The sequence below is a fragment of the Anneissia japonica genome, unplaced genomic scaffold, assembly GCF_011630105.1.
Source record: "Anneissia japonica isolate Jap-2015-1 unplaced genomic scaffold, ASM1163010v1 scaffold483_len1788099_cov177, whole genome shotgun sequence".
NCBI classification, from domain to species: Eukaryota; Metazoa; Echinodermata; class Crinoidea; order Comatulida; family Comatulidae; genus Anneissia; species Anneissia japonica.
In genome coordinates, this window is record NW_022682587.1 from 626,275 (window position 1) to 647,428 (window position 21,154).

Consider the following 21,154-nt stretch of genomic DNA (forward strand, 5'->3'; position numbering starts at 1 on the left):
ATTTTTTCTCATCTACCTCATCAATATTTTCAGCATCATCATCATCATCAACCATTTTCTTCTTTTCTCTTACTATATCCATTCCTTCCCTTTTCATATCATCAAAAATTACTTCCATTTCTGCTGTTACATGTGCTTTTCATTTGCACTTTCATTGTACAGTATTGTTATCATTATTATCATCAACTTTTTCTTCTACTAACATAGAACCATTATTTTCTTTCTCAGGCTTTTTGAAGAAGCTGCTGCAAATTTGAATCTGAAAGCTCTACTTGGGTTTTTACGAGAACTACGAGCAGCTTCCCAGCTTCAGTTATTCAGCAGCACAGCGAAAGATGACGAGTTCTCAATCATTAGTCCGACTTCACCAAGTAAATCACTACAGACTACAGGCTATTCCAGTACCTCGCTACACCTTTTTAAAATGGCTGATGTTATGCTACGATGTAGCAGAAGCAGAAGCAGGCCACTGCTACACGTCATGCAGGCTTGGAACATAGTGGCACCACATTTTGTAGAGGTAGGAAAATTTACAAAGTAAACACTAATATTAGGAAGGTGAAGCCTAAATTGTGAATTTTATTATCATTTTGATGGTGTTGGATGCAAGATGGGAGGAGGTGATTTGTTTTATTAGAGGGGTTAATTACCTGAAAAGAGGCTTAGCTGTGCCGTAGAAATCCCCCTTGGTTGTATGCCTGCCATAGAAATTCTAATTCTACAAACCATCTTTTTTCCTAGGTTGCTTGCCATAAAGATCGTCATGTTTCCAAGAAGGCCATAGCTTCCATCCACGATGTTCTGACAGAGCTTCTAACTGACAAATCAGAGCTGCCGCATTTTAACTTCAATGAGTCACTCTTCAAACCATTTGAGAGCTTGCTACGACTTGAACTTTGCGATGAAGACGTTCAAGATCAGGTGAAAGTTAATCAATTATTTATGAATAAATAATTTACCTACTAATCAACTTCATCTCGATTTCTTGATAACATGTCACATTTAAGAGACGCTGTTATTGCAAGGCTATAAATGTAATTCTTGTAGGTTTTAATTAAATAATCTATTTCTGTTCCTAGGCAAGAATTTTTTTATACCTTGTTTAGTAAACCCACTGACTGCGAATATTGTTGATTTTGATTCTCCGCTACGAAAAAATGCATATAAAAAATTAAAATGTTATATTTGTTTTTATTACACCCTCTGTTCCCCTGAAATCTCTTTTCTTAATTTTTTAAATTAAAGCATTTATCTATCTCAGGACTACACTGTTTAAATTTAATTTTTTAAATTTTATTTTATTTAATTTTATAAAATTTTTATTTTCTCCTTCGCCCAGATTATTTTGGCAGAAGGTATAAAAAAGTCTTGCCTGATATAATAAGCCGACAAATGCAAATGTTTTTGTAATCAAAATATCTATAAAATAATAGACCTGCCTCATTTTAGTGGCATTTTGTTGGTTTTACCCAGATGAGCATCTCACTATAGACTCACTGATTTGCATAATTCAAACTTGAGAAAATAATAGGGTTTATTATTTACAGGTTGTAACATCAATATGTGAAATAGTGGAAGAATCATACACCAACATCAAATCTGGATGGCGCCCTCTATTTGGGACTTTGCGTGCCGTCCGTGTCCATCGACAGAAGTTTGAGAATATGGACGACACCGGCTACGGGGACTCTAGCGAAAGAACTGAACATCCCTCAGCCCCTGTTTTTGACGTCTTTGAGGCTTTCTTGAACACGGAAAATGTTGCTGTGTTTTCAAATGCAGCTATCGACTGTATACTGTGTCTTCTCAAGTTTGTCAAAGGACCAGGTATGTGCACAATTTACCGATAATTCAATTGTAATTTGTCTGTGGCTTAGTGGTTATGATGCTCATCTTTACACCACAAAGTCCTGTGTACAAATCCTGGTAATATTCACATGTTTTTTGAAAACAAAAAAAAAACAACTTTGTTTCCCAGTCTTCATAAAGAGGCTTGGTTAATAGAGGGTAGGGGTAGAGGATCATGGTCTCATTTACTTACCCTCAAAAAAATATTTTAAAAAGTAATAAGAATAATTTTTCAGTGATCACTCGTCTTGCGTACTATAGAGTATTAAGTCGCTGACATCACACTCCTTTGTTACTAAAGCAGCACTCGATATGGCTGAGTGGTTCCACTGTTAAGCCAAATTTTAATAGCTTTTCAACCGATGTATTATAACACATCATCATCTTATTTTGTTTAATTTTTATATACATCAAATAACTAATATATGGTTAGCTTCTATTTTTTTATTATGTTTTTTTTTAATCAGATATGATAAAAATCAGTTTAAAAGCTATCAAAAATATGGCTTAAACTCTGTCCAGATTATAATTTGTTTTTCTTTGACAAAAAACTGTTGTATGCCCATATATAGTCATGATGTGCCTATATATGGTCCTGATGTGATTTCATCATGACCATATTTGGGCATGTCACATGTTTTTGTCAAATAAAATTTGATAGTCTGTACAGTTCTTCAGATAGGGAGACACTCAGCTGTATATACTGCTTGGCAAGAAAACAGTATTACATTTTACCGTGATGTAATGACGTTGTACGCAATATATTTCATTTTGGCTATGTGTATACCAATGTGTTTGTTATTTTTATGGTAATCTTTGGTAATATTTGTATCTTGGTGTTTAATGCTTTGCTAAAAGCATGTGAAATTATGGAATATTTTCCGATGATATTAAATCTTCACCCCGCAAGTCTCCATTGGACTTAGGAGTGTGGTGAATTTACTTTCTGATGCATGTATAAAAATACAATATAGTAAAAGTATATTTTTCATTTATATTTGTTGTGCCACCCATCACTAATTACTGTTTAAATAATTTGTATATTTCGTCGCTCACATCATAAGCCAACACAATGAAAGTAGATTTTGTTAGTTCATGAAAACGAAAAAGCCTTTAAAAATACAGGTTTTTTGTATGATAAAAGAATACAAAATTAATTGCTCGACAATCAGTACATGCTTACTTTGACGTGCTTTTTTGTCTTCACGAACTAACGCAATCTACTTCAATCGTGTTAGTTGATGTGAACAATGATTTCTTCTGTTTCTACCTTCTTTATCAATTCTCTATATTTGTATGTCTATTTGTAACTGCATCCATATTATAATGCATGAAATACCATCCATATATTTTTTTGCCTTTCATCTGTACTGCCATCTTAGGTACAGTAATGTATGCTGTTGTAAAACCCTTAACCAGTAAAGATCCAGAAGACTCTGTTTTTGTGGATACAGGTAATATACTGTGGGGCTGGTTCTTGGTTCTGGCTGGTGAAATCCGGTTCATTAACTTTAATATCTCACTAACTTTTGTCTTCTGTCAACCTTGTTGCAAAGCAATATCAGGTGAATTGTTGCACATTATGAAATAATGCAACGATCCGGAACAATTTTTTAAAAATGATAGCTGCCAAATATGACCTGAATATTACTCATATGACCTATAGGTCATTCATATGACCTGAAGTTCATTCATTATGACCTGTTTGTCATATGATGTGGAAGTTACCCTCATATCCAGGAGGGTGACACATACTTCATGTTGTATATGGCTTGATGCTCATGCTTACAAATACCATGTAGGCTAGATGTGAGCTAAATATATAGGTAGTTTTTGCCGCACGACACTAACCTTAACTTTAACGTTAGTACCCAACTTGTAACGCGATAACTCCGCCCCTTTTGTAAACAAATCGAAATACGCATACGCAACCCAGTAACTAACGTCCGTCGAGCACGTAAAATCCCGAAATTAACATACTTCGCAACGCAAGATGGATAAATTATGACGTCATCCGTTAGCATTAAGTTTAACGTCGTGGAGTGAAAACTCCCTATTATTTAGGATATTCATTTAAAACAAATTAGGTTGTATATTTTTAGAGGATCACTTCAATAATCAATAGAAAAATAGGCTACTAGTGGGAGAATGCGTCTGCCACTTGATATTTTTTTTTTTTTTTGGCTAATTTTAACTTACAGTCGGCGGCGGTAGGCACATTATTTTGGTTCTTTCTAGCACAGGTGTAGACATGGCATTATATTTTATAGATTTACTATATAGAGCCAGCTGCATGACTCTTCAAACTCACAAGAAAGAAAGACTGTTAATTTCTAGCTTTAGCTTATAACGCAACGAAGGATATTTCATCATTCTTCCAACCGGATTTACTCTTGCAAATATAGAGATGATAGGAAAGAGTCTGCTTGCCCGCATGGGGGTTATTGACACATAAATTAAATAATAGATAGGTTTGTAATATAATTGTTCATTTATAATTTAAATCCGATATTGAATACAGTACATGGACAACTTGTTGAGGTGAAAGGAGTATCTAGGTCTATTTGGTATTGCACTCTTGAGGGCAGTGTTGCACTTAATTATTTTATGTGAGGAATTGTGTATTGAAATGCATGCATGGCATGTCATGGTATTGCGGTTTGTTGAACACTTAAATCTTAGCAGGTACCCATTTAGACCCTGTGGTATAGAGATAGAGACAAATGTATACAAAGTTCTTTGCCAGACGAACACAATCATCAGCAGAATTGGATTTGAACCCCAGACTTCAAGGTTTAAAGTCTGCAACTGTAACCACTATGCCAACAAACTACACAATACAAGATAGAAGCAACTTTATTGTTGTAACGTATAACAAGATACACACAAAATTTTGTCCCATTTGCATAATAAATATTGTACATAGAGAAGACATACAAAATATAAAAAATACAAATTGCACTATAAGTACAAGGTTACGGTAAAAGTTTAAAAAGTTAGAAACACCAAATACATAATCTAAATAAATAAATAACTTTATCTCTTAAATTCGCTGTTAAAAAGAAAGGCCAAGTTATTGATAAAAGAATTTCTGGTGGAACTGTTATTAATTTTGACGGAGTCTGCCAGATTTGTTAATGTTAGCAATATATACATAATTCATTCGATGTGATGCATCTTTGATTCTTACATCTAGTTTACTGAGTACAGTCTTGTAATGAAAGTCATTCAGGTTACCTACATCCATTTTAATTACCTTGTGTGCTTGTTTCATTACTTTTAACATCTTGTTTTGTTACATACCGACAAGTTCTCAAACCAAACAATGAAATCATTCATTAGTACACTTACAATTACACTCCTAAACAACAAAAAACAAAATGTTGCTGTCAACACCAAACGATCTAATTTTTCTGAGAAAAACAATCAATGGCGTGAATCGTATTTTAGTATGTTTGCAGCACCATGTATTATTTACACAGTTTGTTTTTTGTTTTTTTTGTTTGAAGTCTTGGAAGTATTAGGGATGATATATAGCTTATATTGCTTCTTGCTTTCCATTTTTATCCAATGCTTAAGCTGGGATTTGCCAGCACATGATAAACATGAATCATTCCGTGGTCACTGGCATATTCTCAATAATCAGTTCAACAACCTATATTTGGATTTATTCTTAAACTGTTGTATTGCTAGTGTTGGAAATGTAAATTTATATGACATGTTTCCACCAATCCCAGACAAAATTGCAAAAAAATGTGTGTAGAGAAAATCAATAATTTTAATATACTGTAATTATGTTTCAATGCAACATTTTCTAAGCTTCAACTAAGTTTGACAGACTCTATCAAACTTTTTGAGAAAAATTAATTGTTCTCATTGAGGTACAAATCCAAGATACACTGCTTACCATTTGGTTGTTTTTGCTAGAATCAAGCCATGTTAATAATATACGAGAATATAAAAGGTGGGGTGGGGGGTTAATTTTCTCATTATTCAGTTAAGTTTTCTCACTTCTACAATTTACCATGATTATTTATTTAAACCATTGGTGGTAGTTTTTAATTTAAAATACTTAAACACTTATCATCATAAAATAACCTTAAATGTGCTTATCATTTGTGTCATAGGAGTGATGTTTTGCCTACCTGACGTGTTATCGTACTGAATGCTCAGTACGATCCCAAATACTTGCGATGAAAATTGGTTAGGAATCAAACCCACAACCTGCAGATAACTAACCTGGTCAGGTTAGACCACTGAGCTTGCGCTTAGTGACTAGTGTTAAACCTGATCCCCAAGTAGCAGTGGATACTGCGATGCTATTTCGATGTGTTTTTTCCTAATGCAAAAAACACATTAAAATATCATTTGTGTCCTCTAACAATAATGGTATAACTAATTTAACTATAGGTTACTGATAATGATCTCACAATAAGGAAGACCCAAAACTTCTTGGATAAGTTCAATAGTTGTGAACATTTGAAGAAAGTCAAATGTGCTTTTTTTGCAAAAATTGCTCCATCTGGAGAAATTTTGTTGATTGCATGATATTGCGCAACGTTTTATGCATTTATGATACTAATCACGCCTTAGTCACAGGTGAATGGAAAATTATAATTTACTTCATGCTCACACACTAAATCCAAACACAACAGAAAGAAGCTAATAATAATTGCGTAGAGATCTCTACAATATGTGCTCTGTAAAGTTGACCATTATTATTATTATTAATAATTAACTTCTAATCCTACACAATGCATTTGGGAAACAGCATAAAGTACATATGGTAATGACATTGTCAATTCACTAATCACATTTTAAAACCAATTAATCAATTGATCAATAAAATAATTAGTCAATCAGTCAGTTGATCAATCAATCAACCAACCAACCAACTGACTGACCAATTAATCAATTAATCAATCAATTGATCAATCAAATAATAAATTGATCACTCAACAAACTGACTGACCAGTCAAATAATCAGTCAATTGGTCAATCAGTCAGTGGTTCAATCAATCAATCAATCAGTTGATCAATCAAATAATTCAATTAGTCAATCAGTCAGTAGATCACTCAACCAATCTGTCAATCAATCAATAAATCAATCAATCAACCAAGTCTGACCAATCAATCAATTAATTAATCAATCTATCAATCAATAAATTGATCAATCATATAATCAGTCAATTAGTCAATCAGTCAGTAGATCACTCAACCAATCTGTTAATCAATCAATCAATCGATTGAACAATAAAAAAATCAATCAATTGGTTAATCACTTGGTGGATCAATCAAACAACTGACTGGCAAATCGATCAATTAGAATAACTAGAACTCCTTGTTTCACCACCTTTGTAGACCACAAACTAAATCCCAAGGATATGACACATCAACCCTAGGCCAGAATGGATCAAGCCTATGTTCAAATGTTTCCGAAGAATTATTTAACATGAAACTATAACCCACGCATTACAGAAGCAAGCAGATGGACGTGCATTAGCATCCATCACGCTAATGCACCAACGCTCACAAACACTTTTGTGTAACTTCTTGGTCAGTGTTCGTATCTTTGTATAATCCATGTGCAAATTTTACTTTTTTTTTCTCTGATCTGCTGAGAATGAAAATCCATCAAAATTTCTTCCATGAGTTGGAAAATTGTGAATTCATCAGTCAATCAGTTTATAGTCACTGCACATGGCATTCACAAAGTACGGAAACAAGTTATTGAACACCCAACAAATATTTTATGCAATATGGAATGATATTCACCGGACATAGTTGGATATATAACAATGTGATGGCACAATAATGTATGTGTTGGTAAAGTTGGATGAAATATTGTTTCAAACAACCAATGTGGAAATTTAGATTTGTAACATAAATTTTTGATTGATTTATATCTTTATCATTATCATCATTGTTTCCATCATTACCAACCCTAGTCATCATCAACATCATTGTTGTCATTATCATAATTTTCCTGTATCAAAATTGTCATCATCATCATCATCATCATTGACATCACTGTAATACTGTAGTCATATTTGTTATTTTCTTTTTATCATCATCATCATCCTCAAAATATTCATCATAATTGTCATTAATATTTTTATCCTCATCAGTTGTATTTACACATTAGTATGATTTTTATCTATCTACTGGTACATATTATTATTATTATTATTATTAATATTATTATTGTTATTATTGTTATTATTATTATTATTATTATTATTATTATTATTATTATTATTATTATTATTATATGTTAGGGTAATTATGAGACATGTTTGTCTTCTAGTTTTGATCCCATTTAATGGTCTATTTGATTACTCAACTATTGTTTTTGTTTACAAAGTTAATAATTGTATGCATCTGTTTTTTTCATTGTAAATGTAACTTTGACCATTATGAAATAAATAAATGAGATGAATAAAAAAAAACAAAAAATATATATGTCAGCTGTCACCACAAAAAAAAAAAGGAAAAAAAAAGAAAATATGATCAGGAGAGTTACAATATATATATGATCAATTAAAGAGGCAGAGGTTTTAGTTATGCGAGTGGGTCTATCTATAATGGGAAGTAAAAATTTGATTTGATAAAAAACATATTAAGATGAAGCTGTACATAAAATACAAAGGAGAAATCTGAAATAATAGATTCTGCATACAGGTCTCCCTCCAATTAAAGACCACTTTTGGGACTGGGGTTTCCATAATCTTTAGCAGATTTGGTCTCTCATTAGAATAGAAGATAAGATAAAAGAATTTTTTAAATTTGGGACCCCAGAATAGTGATCTTTAATTGGAAGTGGTCCTTAATTGGAGGGGTCTTTCATTGGAGGGAGACCTATATTTACAAAATGTATACATTTTTATCTTTGACAGTTGAACCAGAGGTAAACAGTAATACATCCAGTTACAGCGTTGGCACTACTCTCCAGGCTGTCGACCTCTGCCTACCTTCTCTGGACTACCTCCACAGGTGCCATAAGATACTTAGTTCAATCTACAACATGCCAACATCACCATCCTTCCGTGGATCACAGTCAATCAAGATGAGCACGAAGGGGTTGAGCCCGCCGTCGGAATCTCCGATCCAGGAACTTGGTTCCAGCGAGACCTTTGTGGTTATTGATTCCAAGGTTATGTACTCACCAGAAGAGCTTGATCTTCTGAAACCAGTCTGTGTCGAGAGCATCGATGATGATAGCGGCATTATTCGTGTGTGGTTTCTTCTGTTGGAAGGTTTGACCGGTTCTGTTACGACGTGTCCAAGACATTATCAGCCCCAGACTCTTGAACTTCTCTTTGAGATCATCAGGTCTGTCAATCAAACACCAGGTAAATGATTAATGGCTTATTATAAATTTCATTATTATTTATTATTATCAGTTCATTGTGTAGAAAACAATACTTTAAGGAAAATTTGACTTTCCAACTTCTCACAAGTATACCAGTTATATTTCATTGTATTGGATTGGACTTGGATTTATTCGGTGCAAACATCAAGGATAACCCACGAAAGTCTGAAGAAGACTTATTTCCAATGTGGTCTTTCTGTTGGTGATTCGGTAGTACATCTAGAGACAATCTTCTACTCTTTTCCGAAGAGTGTACCCTTTAACATGCACATGGGCCATTAAATATCTAATCCGAAAGATGGTGCGCTATCGTAACTTGCATTTCAGCCCTCCAGCTGAATTACAAGGAGAGCAGCAATGAGAATTTAACCGGGGACCAAGATATCTCCACGGTTCAGCGCACACTCAGTAGTTACCTCCAGTTTTACTGACTGTGCTATTGCAGCGCTTACTATTTTTGTGTGATGTACAAATCTTTTTTGTTACAAGTTGTTTATCTCTGTACCATCGTAATTGATCAAAATTACTTTTTTTATGACACTTTACCACAAAGTTTAAATACTAAATGATTTATTAGGAGTTCATGAAGTGAAACCTGGCTGTTGTCAGGTATCCATACTGTGTCATTGAATATATTAGAGCTAAGCCTAGGGATCTCAACTGTTAAGCTGTTTACGATGTTTTTTTTTTAGTATTTGCAATATTTATCGTCGCTTTCATGTAACACGAGTCTCTGTTGATTTTATTAGTGTCGTAAGTTTACATTTCTTCCCAAAATACTACAAGAATGCAAATATGTTTTCCAGATGACTGCATTTGAGACCATTTATTTGTAACAAGGATGACATTTATGTACTTCTGACTTTGAGAAAAACATGACAAGTACCTCATGAAAAGTAATATAATATATATAGCATATTATGAGATTGTGATTCTGTAGAGTGTTAAAACAAATGCTGTCACTTCATGAGATGATTTTTTTTTTACCAGTTAGTAAATATTGCAATTTAAGTCAAATATAATGAAATCAAACACAATGTTTATATATTGGTCAAAACAAAAGTAATTTAAGGTACAGTAGAACCTCGATTTTACATATGGTACAACACTAGTGGGCGTACGTAAATCTTAGGATTCGTAAAATCAAGGTTGGGTTGAATTTGTGGTGATCTTTGAGCTAATACCTATGTAAGACCCAATAAACTTACAGTATAGTATGGAACGAACGATGCTACAACTGTTTGTTTTAAGTATTTTGAAGTTTTTGATGATGTCATCGTCCATACAAGGCGTGCATAAAACTGAAGTACGAAAAAACAAGGTTTTACTGTATTGATTATTATTTAACAAAAAAATGTCACAAAAATTGAGGTCAGTGATTGAGAAAACAAATATGGTAACAGAATATTACAAGATAATTCCAAAAGAACATTAGAATTTTGAAGAAGTTACATTAAATTAAACTATTAAAAAAAGACCTTATCCAATCCGTTTACTGTATTTTGTCTTCCATCAAGAAGGAGGAGCAGTTTTCTCAGACATTGTAATTTTGAACATTCCATATGATGTAGCTGAAAAGGAGGAATTCGCATCTGAATTCTAATTTGTGAAATTTTATGATATGCCTATATATGGGCATGATGATGGTGTATTACACCCAAATATCATCACATTTGTTTCTCACTTAAAATTTGATCGTGTGGAGAGAAATTTACAGTACTTCTAATGTTCAGATATATATTAACTATCTTGCCTAGTATTAAAAAAATTGTAGTTTAGCATAAATACATAAGTAGATTTACAGTACTTCTAATGTTCAGATATATATTAACTATCTTGCTTAGTATTAAAAAAAATTGTAGTTTAGCATAAATACGTAGATTTACAGTACTTCTAATGTTCAGATATATATTAACTATCTTGCCTAGTATTAAAAAAATTGTAGTTTAGCATAAATATGTAAGTAGATTTACAGTACTTCTAATGTTCAGATATATATTAACTATCTTGCTTAGTATTAAAAAAATTGTAGTTTAGCATAAATACATAAGTAGATTTACAGTACTTCTAATGTTCAGATATATATTAACTATCTTGCTTAGTATTAAAAAAATTGTAGTTTAGCATAAATACATAAGTTGTTTTTTGGTATAATTTTTTAACCAAATCTATGTTTTGAAATAAACATTATTCTCCCTTAGGCCCAACAGCATTATAAAAATCCTATAAATAGCATATAATTATAATCAACATAATACGTCTGCAATCTATATCAGGAAAATGTGATGCACCATTAATAAAAGTTTTCGATATTTTTGAGAGAGTCAATTAGCCACTTAAGCAAGATTTTGCTAGACCACTCCCATACTCTTAACAATCAGTTCAGTGTTATTCGATCTACTACATGAAATGAAAAACAAAAAAAAAGCAGATGCATGAAGTCCATTGTTTATAATTCTGCCCACTTATACAACTCAAAAATCAATTAAAGGCTTTCCCCTCACCTGTGCATATTGTATAAAGTTTATAGTTCTATGTACAGTAATTTAATATTTAATTCTTGTTTACTATTTATGTTAGTATATTTTGTAACCAAATTTCATATTACTGTATTGTAAATGTGACAATAAAGTTTATCTTATCTTATCTTATCATACAACACAAAACTCTGTATTAAAATACACTTTACTGAAAAAAAATAATGTAATTGTATTTAGGAATGATTAGGCTAGAAAGTGTTTGATTCACATCTCATTGATGGCGATGTCTGACTTTTTGACATGGACAGATCTTTTCTTTACAGGACAGTAATAAAAAATGAATAGACCTTTTTCATTTTTTTATGCCAGAATAAATATTTAACACATTATGAACTAAATAAGATGAGTTATGGTCATTGCTTTTTGTTTTTTTTCTAGGCCCACAATTTGCTGTGTACTCGGTGTCCCATTTATTATTGCCAATGCTGCAATCCTGGGTGAGACGTGGACGACAAGCGCCATCATTTTGGGACACCAGCATTGCCAACTTCAAGCATGCCTGCGGCTTGACAACCGACCTGATCGTTGATCTGATTTCGCATTTTGTGAAGAACAACAGCAGTTTGGACGGCGTGTACTTAATGATTAAGCAACTTCTTGACCTGCTGGTGGAGTGTATCGGACAGACCACAGAGGCTGTCTCCAGACTTGGCTGTTCATGTATCAGGTATGAATGTTATCTGTCACTCTCCATTAAAAATATCCTACCTCAGTCATACCCTATCGCCTATAGAATGACTAAATTTGAATGCAATGATGAAAACAGGTTGTTAAGTTTCGAACACAAATATAATAGTAACAGGCAAATTCAGTGTTCATCAAAAATTTTGAGTAAATAAGAACAAAGTATAAAATAATAACAATATGGAGTGATGTTTTGCCTTATGTGACGTGTTATTGTACTGAATAAAAAATAAACATTGAAATAACTATACGCTTAAACCAAGGAGGAACTCTCTTCCTTTGGGTACCTAAGTTACATGACCTTACCCCCAGCATTAAAAGCCTGATAAGGGGTTGGATCTAATAGTTAAGGGCTCAATATCAAAAAATGAATGTGGGTTGTTTGCAGTTTATTTATTATTTCTTGGTATAATTTAAATGAAATATACCATAAATAATGTTTTATAAAAAAAAGTAGCTGAATAAATAAAATTTGAACCCTGTTGTATTATACTATTAAATTGCAAATGAATTCCAAATAATAATTTCTTTCTTTAAGGCACATGTTATTAAGTGCCGGCCCTATCTTGACCCACGAAATGTGGACGTTTGCCTGTAAAGGAATGCAACAAGCGGTAGAAACGAGTCTTCACAGTTTGAAGCGGTTGATGGCGTGCTTCCATCCGGGCTCGGACGATTTCATGGGAGATGTGGGGCAGGTGAAGGTGGCAGCTAGGCGAGACATCAAGCCCATGGATTATTTCAGACTACAGCATTTAGCTCAACAGGTATATATTTATTTTATATGTTTATTAAGTATGAAAATGTTACCTGTATGTACAGTAACCATATACAGGTAGTATATGCACATGTAATAAACATAATAGTTCATATATTTATTAAATTTTATATGTGTATTAAATGTGGAAACATTTCTGTATATACTGTACCGTGGACACTTACTAGAATATTACTAGAAAAATGGAACATATAAATTTACATATCCTATATATATTTATATATATTTGTGATTATCTAAAAAATTGTGAATAGTGGGCTCACAGAAATGTTTAAATGCCAGTGTAGCTGTGTTTGAACTATTATTCTCTTGAGAAATATTGCTATTAATGTAATATACATTTGGATAATCAAATTCTCTTTACATTTGACAAGTCTAATAATATATAATATGGAGTTAAAATATTAGTAATATGTGAACTTAAATTTAATAATTAGCATGTATATTAGATGTTTAAGTTACCAAAATTTATGTTATAATTTATATATTGCATATACTTAGCTTTTCCTTGTATGTAATTTTAAAGAAATTATTTTTATTATGTATCACATGAACTTGACAATATATACAACAGTACATACACTTTAGGTATTTTTTATTACATATGTAAAGTTAGTACATTTACATAAATTTAGTGATATTTATGTTAAATTTCAAATAAGTTAAACTACGTTTGTAAATATATAATGAATATACACATATTTTATAAATACAGCTATATATAAGATATATTATATAATATATATATATATATATAACATTATATAATGATAAAGTATAATATAAGTCTAAACTTGTGCAATATTTTATTACATAAATTTAGTTTGAAATTACATATTTTTTTATATTAATATTATCTATTACAACCATTTGCTAATAATATATTACATACATTTTTTTTTCATTTAATTAACATTGTTGACCTTTGACAGGTATTTCTACTTGAGTGTCAGCGAATTCCAAACTTTGATGTGAATGAAGAAGCAAGTCGATCATTCATTTTCATCTTGTATCCTCCCGATGTAGACACCACAATGAAGCTGGACCTCATCCATACAAGGTATCTATACTAAGCTAGAAATTATTTATTATGTGTGAGGGTTCTTTGAATTTAGCAATAATATTTTATGTAATATACATTTATGTGATAGTTTCTCCTTGTTTTGCTATGTAAGACATCTAAATACACAAATAATAGACAAAGCAAGTGCAAAGACATGTTATAATATCTGTAAATATATGTTTCTTTTATTTTTTTTAGGGTTCATTATCGGAATATTGTCCTAGGCCTCCTTGCACATCAGCTGCTAATCCAAACTCTCGGTACCATCCTTCTCTACGGAGCCCAAAGTCAGACCTCAAATGAGCAACAAGTGATTGCCAAAGGAAGCATGTCATCTACTCTGGGCTTGCACGACTCTGTCAATGGATCAGGCAGTGCGAGTAATGGTGAGAGCTTCCTGCCCGGACTCCTGCCATACCTGTCCCCCAAGAACTTGTCCCTCTTACTGGAATGCTTTGTTGATTCGTACCAAACAGCATGCGAGTTTAACAATCGTCCTGGGATGAAGTTCCTTTTGCAGAAGGTTGCCAAACTTGATGTTGCTGTTAATATGTACTACCAAGCTGGTATGAGTTTCACCTTCTACAGCCACACTCTTCTTGAGCTCTGTCATCATGCCAACAAAGCCAACCTCAACTCTGATCTAGTGAAAGCTATTATTAAAGACATGTCTCATCGATTGAAACATGTCAGTGATGTTCCTTATCAGGAGATAGAAAGTACTGATGTAATCCCGCAAAATGATGGCACTGAAAAGTCGTCGGAAGAGGTTCCTGAGGTCAAAAACGAGCCTGATGAGGTGAAACCTGTTTTAAGAGCTCGTAGCAGGAGCACAGCTTCCAACTCTAGTGAACAATCATCTCAGCATCCATGTCCCAGCATTAAAAGTAGCATGGAGAGTTTGCACATGAACTGTGACTTAAGCTTCTTCCCAAGTGAAGATAAGACAGACTATGATTGGGTTGTGAAGAGGTTATATGGTATATGTAATGATATCATAGCATCATACTTACAATTCAATACTGATAAAGATACAGAAGTCACTAACAAGGAAGAGGAGGTGCCACTCTTTTTTCTGGTGGCACCTAAATCTCCAGAACCATCTTCAGTGAGTGATCCATTTTTCCATTCTTACGATGATGAACCAAAGAGAAACTTTGCAATGTCGCAGTGGACGCCAAAGATAAAACATGGTGACGAGCAAGAATTGTCGCATGAAGCTCACGCAGAGAATAATGACGAGCCAGCGTCACCGAAGGAGTCTGGCAAGATCTATACCGTTGCTACAACGAAGACAATCAAGAGTCTTATGCAGGAATATAAAAAGAGAAAGACTCAGCATTCGCGATCAGTGTTTGTCAAAAAGCCAACCTACAAGGAATGGAAATACACTCACCAATCGAAACCAAAGATCGAGGGCATGACCTCGGATGATAGACGCAAACAAGAGAAAATCAAGCAAGAACAGAAGTCATCAATAATGCGCGATCACGATGCCTTGTTGAAGTCGTGGTCAGACATGATTCTATCGATGATGCAACTATTACAGCTTCTTCCGGACACTCAGTTTCAGAGTATCTTGCCAATCGTCTTCCCGTCCATCAACCAGTTAGTTTGTCACGTGAAAAACGACACTGTACGCCAGGCTGTCATGGAATTCATGGAACGAATTGCACACCTTTATTGTGTTGTTTAAACCATGAATGTACAGCATTGTTACCTCGATTTTAACAATTACAAATACAACATATTTCCTTTGAGAAGTCATTTACGATTTATCGCTGTGTTTATCTATGCGATTCTAAAGTTTATTTAATAATAATTTTTATCTGACATACCGGTCTCCCTCTAATTGTAGACCCCTCCAAATAAAAACCACCTCTTTGGTCCCAAATTAACAGTTGTCTTTTATCTTTATTATTCTAATTAGAGACCAAAGCTGAACCCCGGTCCCAAAAATTGACTTTAATTCGAGGAAGACCTGTATTTGAGTACGACTTCACATTGCTTCCAGTTTTTATTTTTTATTAGGTTGATATTTTACAGAATTTATATTATTTCCATCAATATAGTGGAAATTTCAAGCTATTATATACTAATTACTATATTGTATTTATAATTAAATGAAATTTAATGATTACTTCCTTGCATACACATACATTAATTGCATTACCCTTGCAAAGTATATTTTTTATTTAAATTGGTGTTACTTTAATATATATGTTGTTATAAGCAAGCTGCAACCAGCTGCATGAGTTGCCTTGAGAAAAAAAAAAATGTGCATTAAATTACAGAAGAAAACAAAATTATTATAAAATTGAATACTTATTGTATTAAAGAAAAAAAACATGAGATTGTGCTGAGTTGTAAATAATATTTAAAAAAATGATTTGAATTGCAGTTATTTGAATAATGCTGTATGCTTAGCAAATTTGCCATGAAGGTAATTATATAAATTATATGTGTGTTATTTTGTTGGAAGTTAATACTTCATTTCAATTTGCTGATAAAAATATACTGTGTCTGTGTTACAATCTAAAAACAAAAACAACTGTCAAGTATATTTAATACCATTAAAAATTGTATTTTTGAGATATATATTGAAAATAATATTTTTTCTGGCTGGTATTGAAACCTAAACAACTGACCAATCAGAAATACATGTCCCACAAACTTGCATGTTTTTCGCATCATTTACGCTGTTGTTTAGTGGGACTTTTGCATCAGTATCCAAGGAGCTAGGCTTGGTGGAACGGACAATTCAGTTGTTTCTGTTTTTCAGCTAATTTAAGTTTCCTCATCTACAATAAGAATAGTTGGTGCCAACCAAGTTAATTGGCGACAAAAATATTTTCTATTTCTAATTTTTATTATCTTAAATGTAAACGGTATATCTTTATATTTATGTTTGCTTTAACATTCCTGCTTTCAGTATACCAGTGCTCTTATATTAATTTTGTTTATGTCGATATTCAGCATTGAAGAGACAAACAGGTGCAATACAACGTAAGCATTGGATAATGTAATTTAACAAACTAAATTTAATCTTTTTATATATATTGAAAATATTAAAATCCTTAGTCTAAATTACTGATTGGTTGTGAATCACACAAGCCCAGTATGTTTATACATTTTTAGTTAATTGATATAAATAATGTTAAACCGTTTCTGAAGAATATTTAAAATTAAACATGATTATTTGTTTTCATAGATATTGTACACTTACCAATGGAATACAATATTTTTTGGTTTAATTTTTTTGAATTGTATGGAGCTGTTTAAAATGTAAGCAACTTTAAAATTTGCAATACTTTAAAGTTGCACCTACTCAAATTATTGTTTATAAATTCTTGTACATGTGTTACCTGTATTTCCTTTATTTATCATTTATCATTTAATTTAAAGCAAATCAATTATTTGAGAATAAATATAATATGTGTAAAACAGCAGTTTTTGTTGCCCCCTCCCTACATTTTTTTGATTGGTTGCTGGAATTAAACAAATTCAAATGTTAAAATATTTGTTAGCAATTTATATAAATGAGTAACAAGCCCATTTTACCTGAAAGTTGAACTAAGTGAAAATGTAAGAATGGAAATTACATGTATGTATGTATGTATAACACTTTTATCCTCGTTTATTAGCTTGCATTTTTGTTCATATATAATATTATGAACAGGATGATATTTTGTCATTAAATGATCTATGTTCTTGATTCAACTAAAAAGCGGTACAAACAAGTGGGTTTCTTTTTTGTTATATGGTTTTGATTAATATTTTTTGGTAAGTGGAGATTTCATTATAACATTTATAACATTCCAATGTGATTTTTTTTACTTGCTTTTTTTTTAAATATTAAGATTTAACAGTGGCTAAGCTAAATGTGTGCTTTATTTGGGATGGCGTTTTATTAGTTCAGACCCATCAATAAGTTTTGTTTATATTATGTTATATACATACAGTGTGAAAATGCAGATCATAATGAAATGTTCAAAAACCATTATTTAGTCAAATTTACATTATTGTAGCACTCAGATTTTATAAATGAAGTTTTCACAGATGGCAATGTTTCTTTCTCTCTCTCTCTCTTTTTTTTAAAAAGATATTCTTTGTTTCAATTAGAAATAAATAATATTGCATACCTGCAATGTTTCAGATGTTACTGCGGCTGCCCCTATCCTTATTTTAATTGACAGAAACGTGGCATGCCTAAATATCAGGGTCATGATGACTAAATATGGTAATGATGACATCGCCATGCCAATATATAGACACATCATAACTATATATGGGCATACAATAGGTTTTTGTCAAAGAAAATTTCATAGGGTGGACAGAGATTTGACCATGTGCCAATCAATGCCATTATATGTGTGCTTAACAAAAAAAAGTATATACATCGAAGGAAACTAGACGAATTTATTCCATGCATTGTTTTTTTTTGTTTTTTTTTGTTTAAAAAAAAAATATTATTTAGAGGATTCAAATTGTAAACCATAAAGATTATTGTAATTTTCCGATAAGCATGATTTTGTTATGTATTATTTATTAATGGGTTTGGCAGGGATATATTGAATAAAGAAACATTAAATAAAAATTTATCGGTAGTACTTTCTTTATTGGAGCTAGTAGGTTCTAGGCCTAAGTAATCTCAACACCCACCATCGGAGATCTCTGGACCCCCGTCGAGGAAGCCCATCTCTGAAAACACCTTTGAAAAATTGATTCTGAAGTACTATTTCCAGGGTGTTTAGTCTTAAAATTTGCTCTAACCATGGTGGGACTAAGTTGGGTGTGGACCCCCTGTCTTATAACTTGGGTCTGTCGTCGTGTTTCATATTCCAGCTCGTTTGGGACATTGGAGCCCTCGTCGTAAATGGCAAACAATATCAACGCATACAAATGCTGGATATAAACAGCAAGAGAGAGGCTACATTGATGGCAATATTTAGGAATATGCCCTATAGTGGACAGCCTCACAGCAGCGTATCTAGGGGCGCATGCCCCTTCAAACATTACTTGCTTCCTACCTTCCCCCAGTCGCTACCCAACAAATCTGAGTCAAGTAGTTAAACCTCACATAAAAACACATTATTTTGCGAATTAGCGCCCCTTAACCGATCATTGATCCCCCTCCTCATTAGCACCCCCCCCCCCCCCCCCCCCCCCCCCCCCCCCCCCCCCCGTTTCAAGACTTTCAGAGACTCCACTGCAGCCACATCTCGGTGATGATGAGGATGATGATCTTGATAATGATAATGTTGATGATGATAACGATTATAATTATATGATAACGATGATGATGATGGCGATGACGACGATGGTGAGGTTGATAATGACGATGATGGTGATGATAACGATGATGATAATTGTGCCTGAAAAGATTATTATTAATAAAATTGCATTTTACTTCCAAATCAAATTTTGAACGAATTTTTAAAAAATGATCCTTGTATTCTAGGGCATAAAAATATTATTCGGACTCATTTTAAGCACAAAATCTCAGTAAAGATTAATCCATCTTAAATTTTAAACTTTTATTTTACATATGGAAATTAAATAATAATATTTATTAGAACATACACATTTACATCCGTGACACTCAAAACAAACAAATTAGAATTCTTAACTACTATATAGTAAATAAAATGACAAAATTATTAAAGAAAACATGTAATTCTTAAGTACGGAAAAAAAACCACATGTAGTAGTGCTACTGGTGAGGCAGATAGCTCCTCAAAAAGCATGAGAAGAAAAAAAAAACAATTGCATCCCCTCTCACATGTTTTGAAGAGCCACCTGCACCAACCAACTCTACAATAAAGTTGGGTAAAAAAATTGATTGAATACAAATTAATCACCAATACGGAAACTTAATCTACGACAAGCTTTGTAATGTTTCAGTTCGGGTCGTTTTCTCCACGTTCGTTTTCCATAATGTTACAAAATTAATTGAAACATTTCTCGACTTTTTTTTGTCAAAGAAATAGCAGCGGAGACTAAGATGTAACTTATTTTAATATTAATATTAGAATTCGAAAATTGATCCCAAATATCAATATTATGACTATTTAATTTAAATTCAAGTTCATTTAACTTATCTAAATGTATGTTAATGAGAGCGGTACGAGTAAATAAAAAGTGTGTCATGTCTTCTTCGTTATTCGTATTACAAAGAGGGCATAAGCCATTATTGTCATAAGACCATCTAGAGACATTTAAGGGCAATGTGTTATAGCGGAGTTTAAATTTCAATGATACTCCTTCAAAATCTAATTTATTTAATAAAAATAATCTTCTAAATTAATTGTTTCTTTAAATAATTAATAAACGGCGAGGGCGGCCTTACTTCCAATATCCTCTCTCCAGTTATTTTTGTTTATTTCCTTTACTTATTAATCAGGGGCGGATCCAGAGATGTCCAAAAGTGGGAGGGGGCGGAAGAGGGACCAAAAGTGAGGCCGATCGAGATAACAATATCATAGGGGGTCCGGGGACATGCCCCCACGAAATATCTGTGTTCTAGACGCCCAAAAATAACCTCTAATGCCTTTTGGGCGATCATTGTTTCCTTTTTCGTTCTTTCTTTTTATTTTTTGACATTCCAAAAAAGGAGGGGGAGGGGGGAGAGCTCAAAATCCGCCCCTGTATTAACGGATTAACTGAGTAATTGTAATTGTAATTGCCCTGATTGTTAGATAAGTGTACTAGAAGGTCCTCAGACTCACATTTAATAAATAGAAAAGATCAGAAATACTTTTAACAAATTTGAAACGAAAGTTATTTGGATCACATTGAAACTGATTTGTTGCATTTAGAAGAAGTTTGGGCCAACAATACGGTTCCATATATATATATATATATATATA

At 32.7% G+C, this 21,154-nt stretch overlaps 1 protein-coding gene across 5 annotated transcripts in view; it reads left to right on the forward strand.

Annotated features, from left to right (window-relative positions):
* Window positions 1-18,883, forward strand: part of LOC117101044 (brefeldin A-inhibited guanine nucleotide-exchange protein 3-like) — a 52,186-nt gene extending 33,303 nt beyond the window's left edge. For 4 of the 5 annotated variants that reach the window (XM_033240942.1, XM_033241018.1, XM_033241167.1 and 1 more), the window contains 9 exons: window positions 229-520; window positions 742-921; window positions 1,548-1,827; window positions 3,231-3,302; window positions 8,745-9,200; window positions 12,139-12,427; window positions 12,983-13,211; window positions 14,155-14,282; window positions 14,484-18,883. In XM_033240942.1, coding sequence (XP_033096833.1) covers window positions 229-520; window positions 742-921; window positions 1,548-1,827; window positions 3,231-3,302; window positions 8,745-9,200; window positions 12,139-12,427; window positions 12,983-13,211; window positions 14,155-14,282; window positions 14,484-15,981 — 3,424 coding nt within the window. In that variant the 3' untranslated portion in view covers window positions 15,982-18,883. The remainder of the gene's footprint in view (window positions 1-228; window positions 521-741; window positions 922-1,547; window positions 1,828-3,230; window positions 3,303-8,744; window positions 9,201-12,138; window positions 12,428-12,982; window positions 13,212-14,154; window positions 14,283-14,483) is intronic. The other variant, XM_033241081.1, reaches the window with a different exon arrangement.
* The last annotated feature ends 2,271 nt before the right edge of the window (window positions 18,884-21,154 follow it).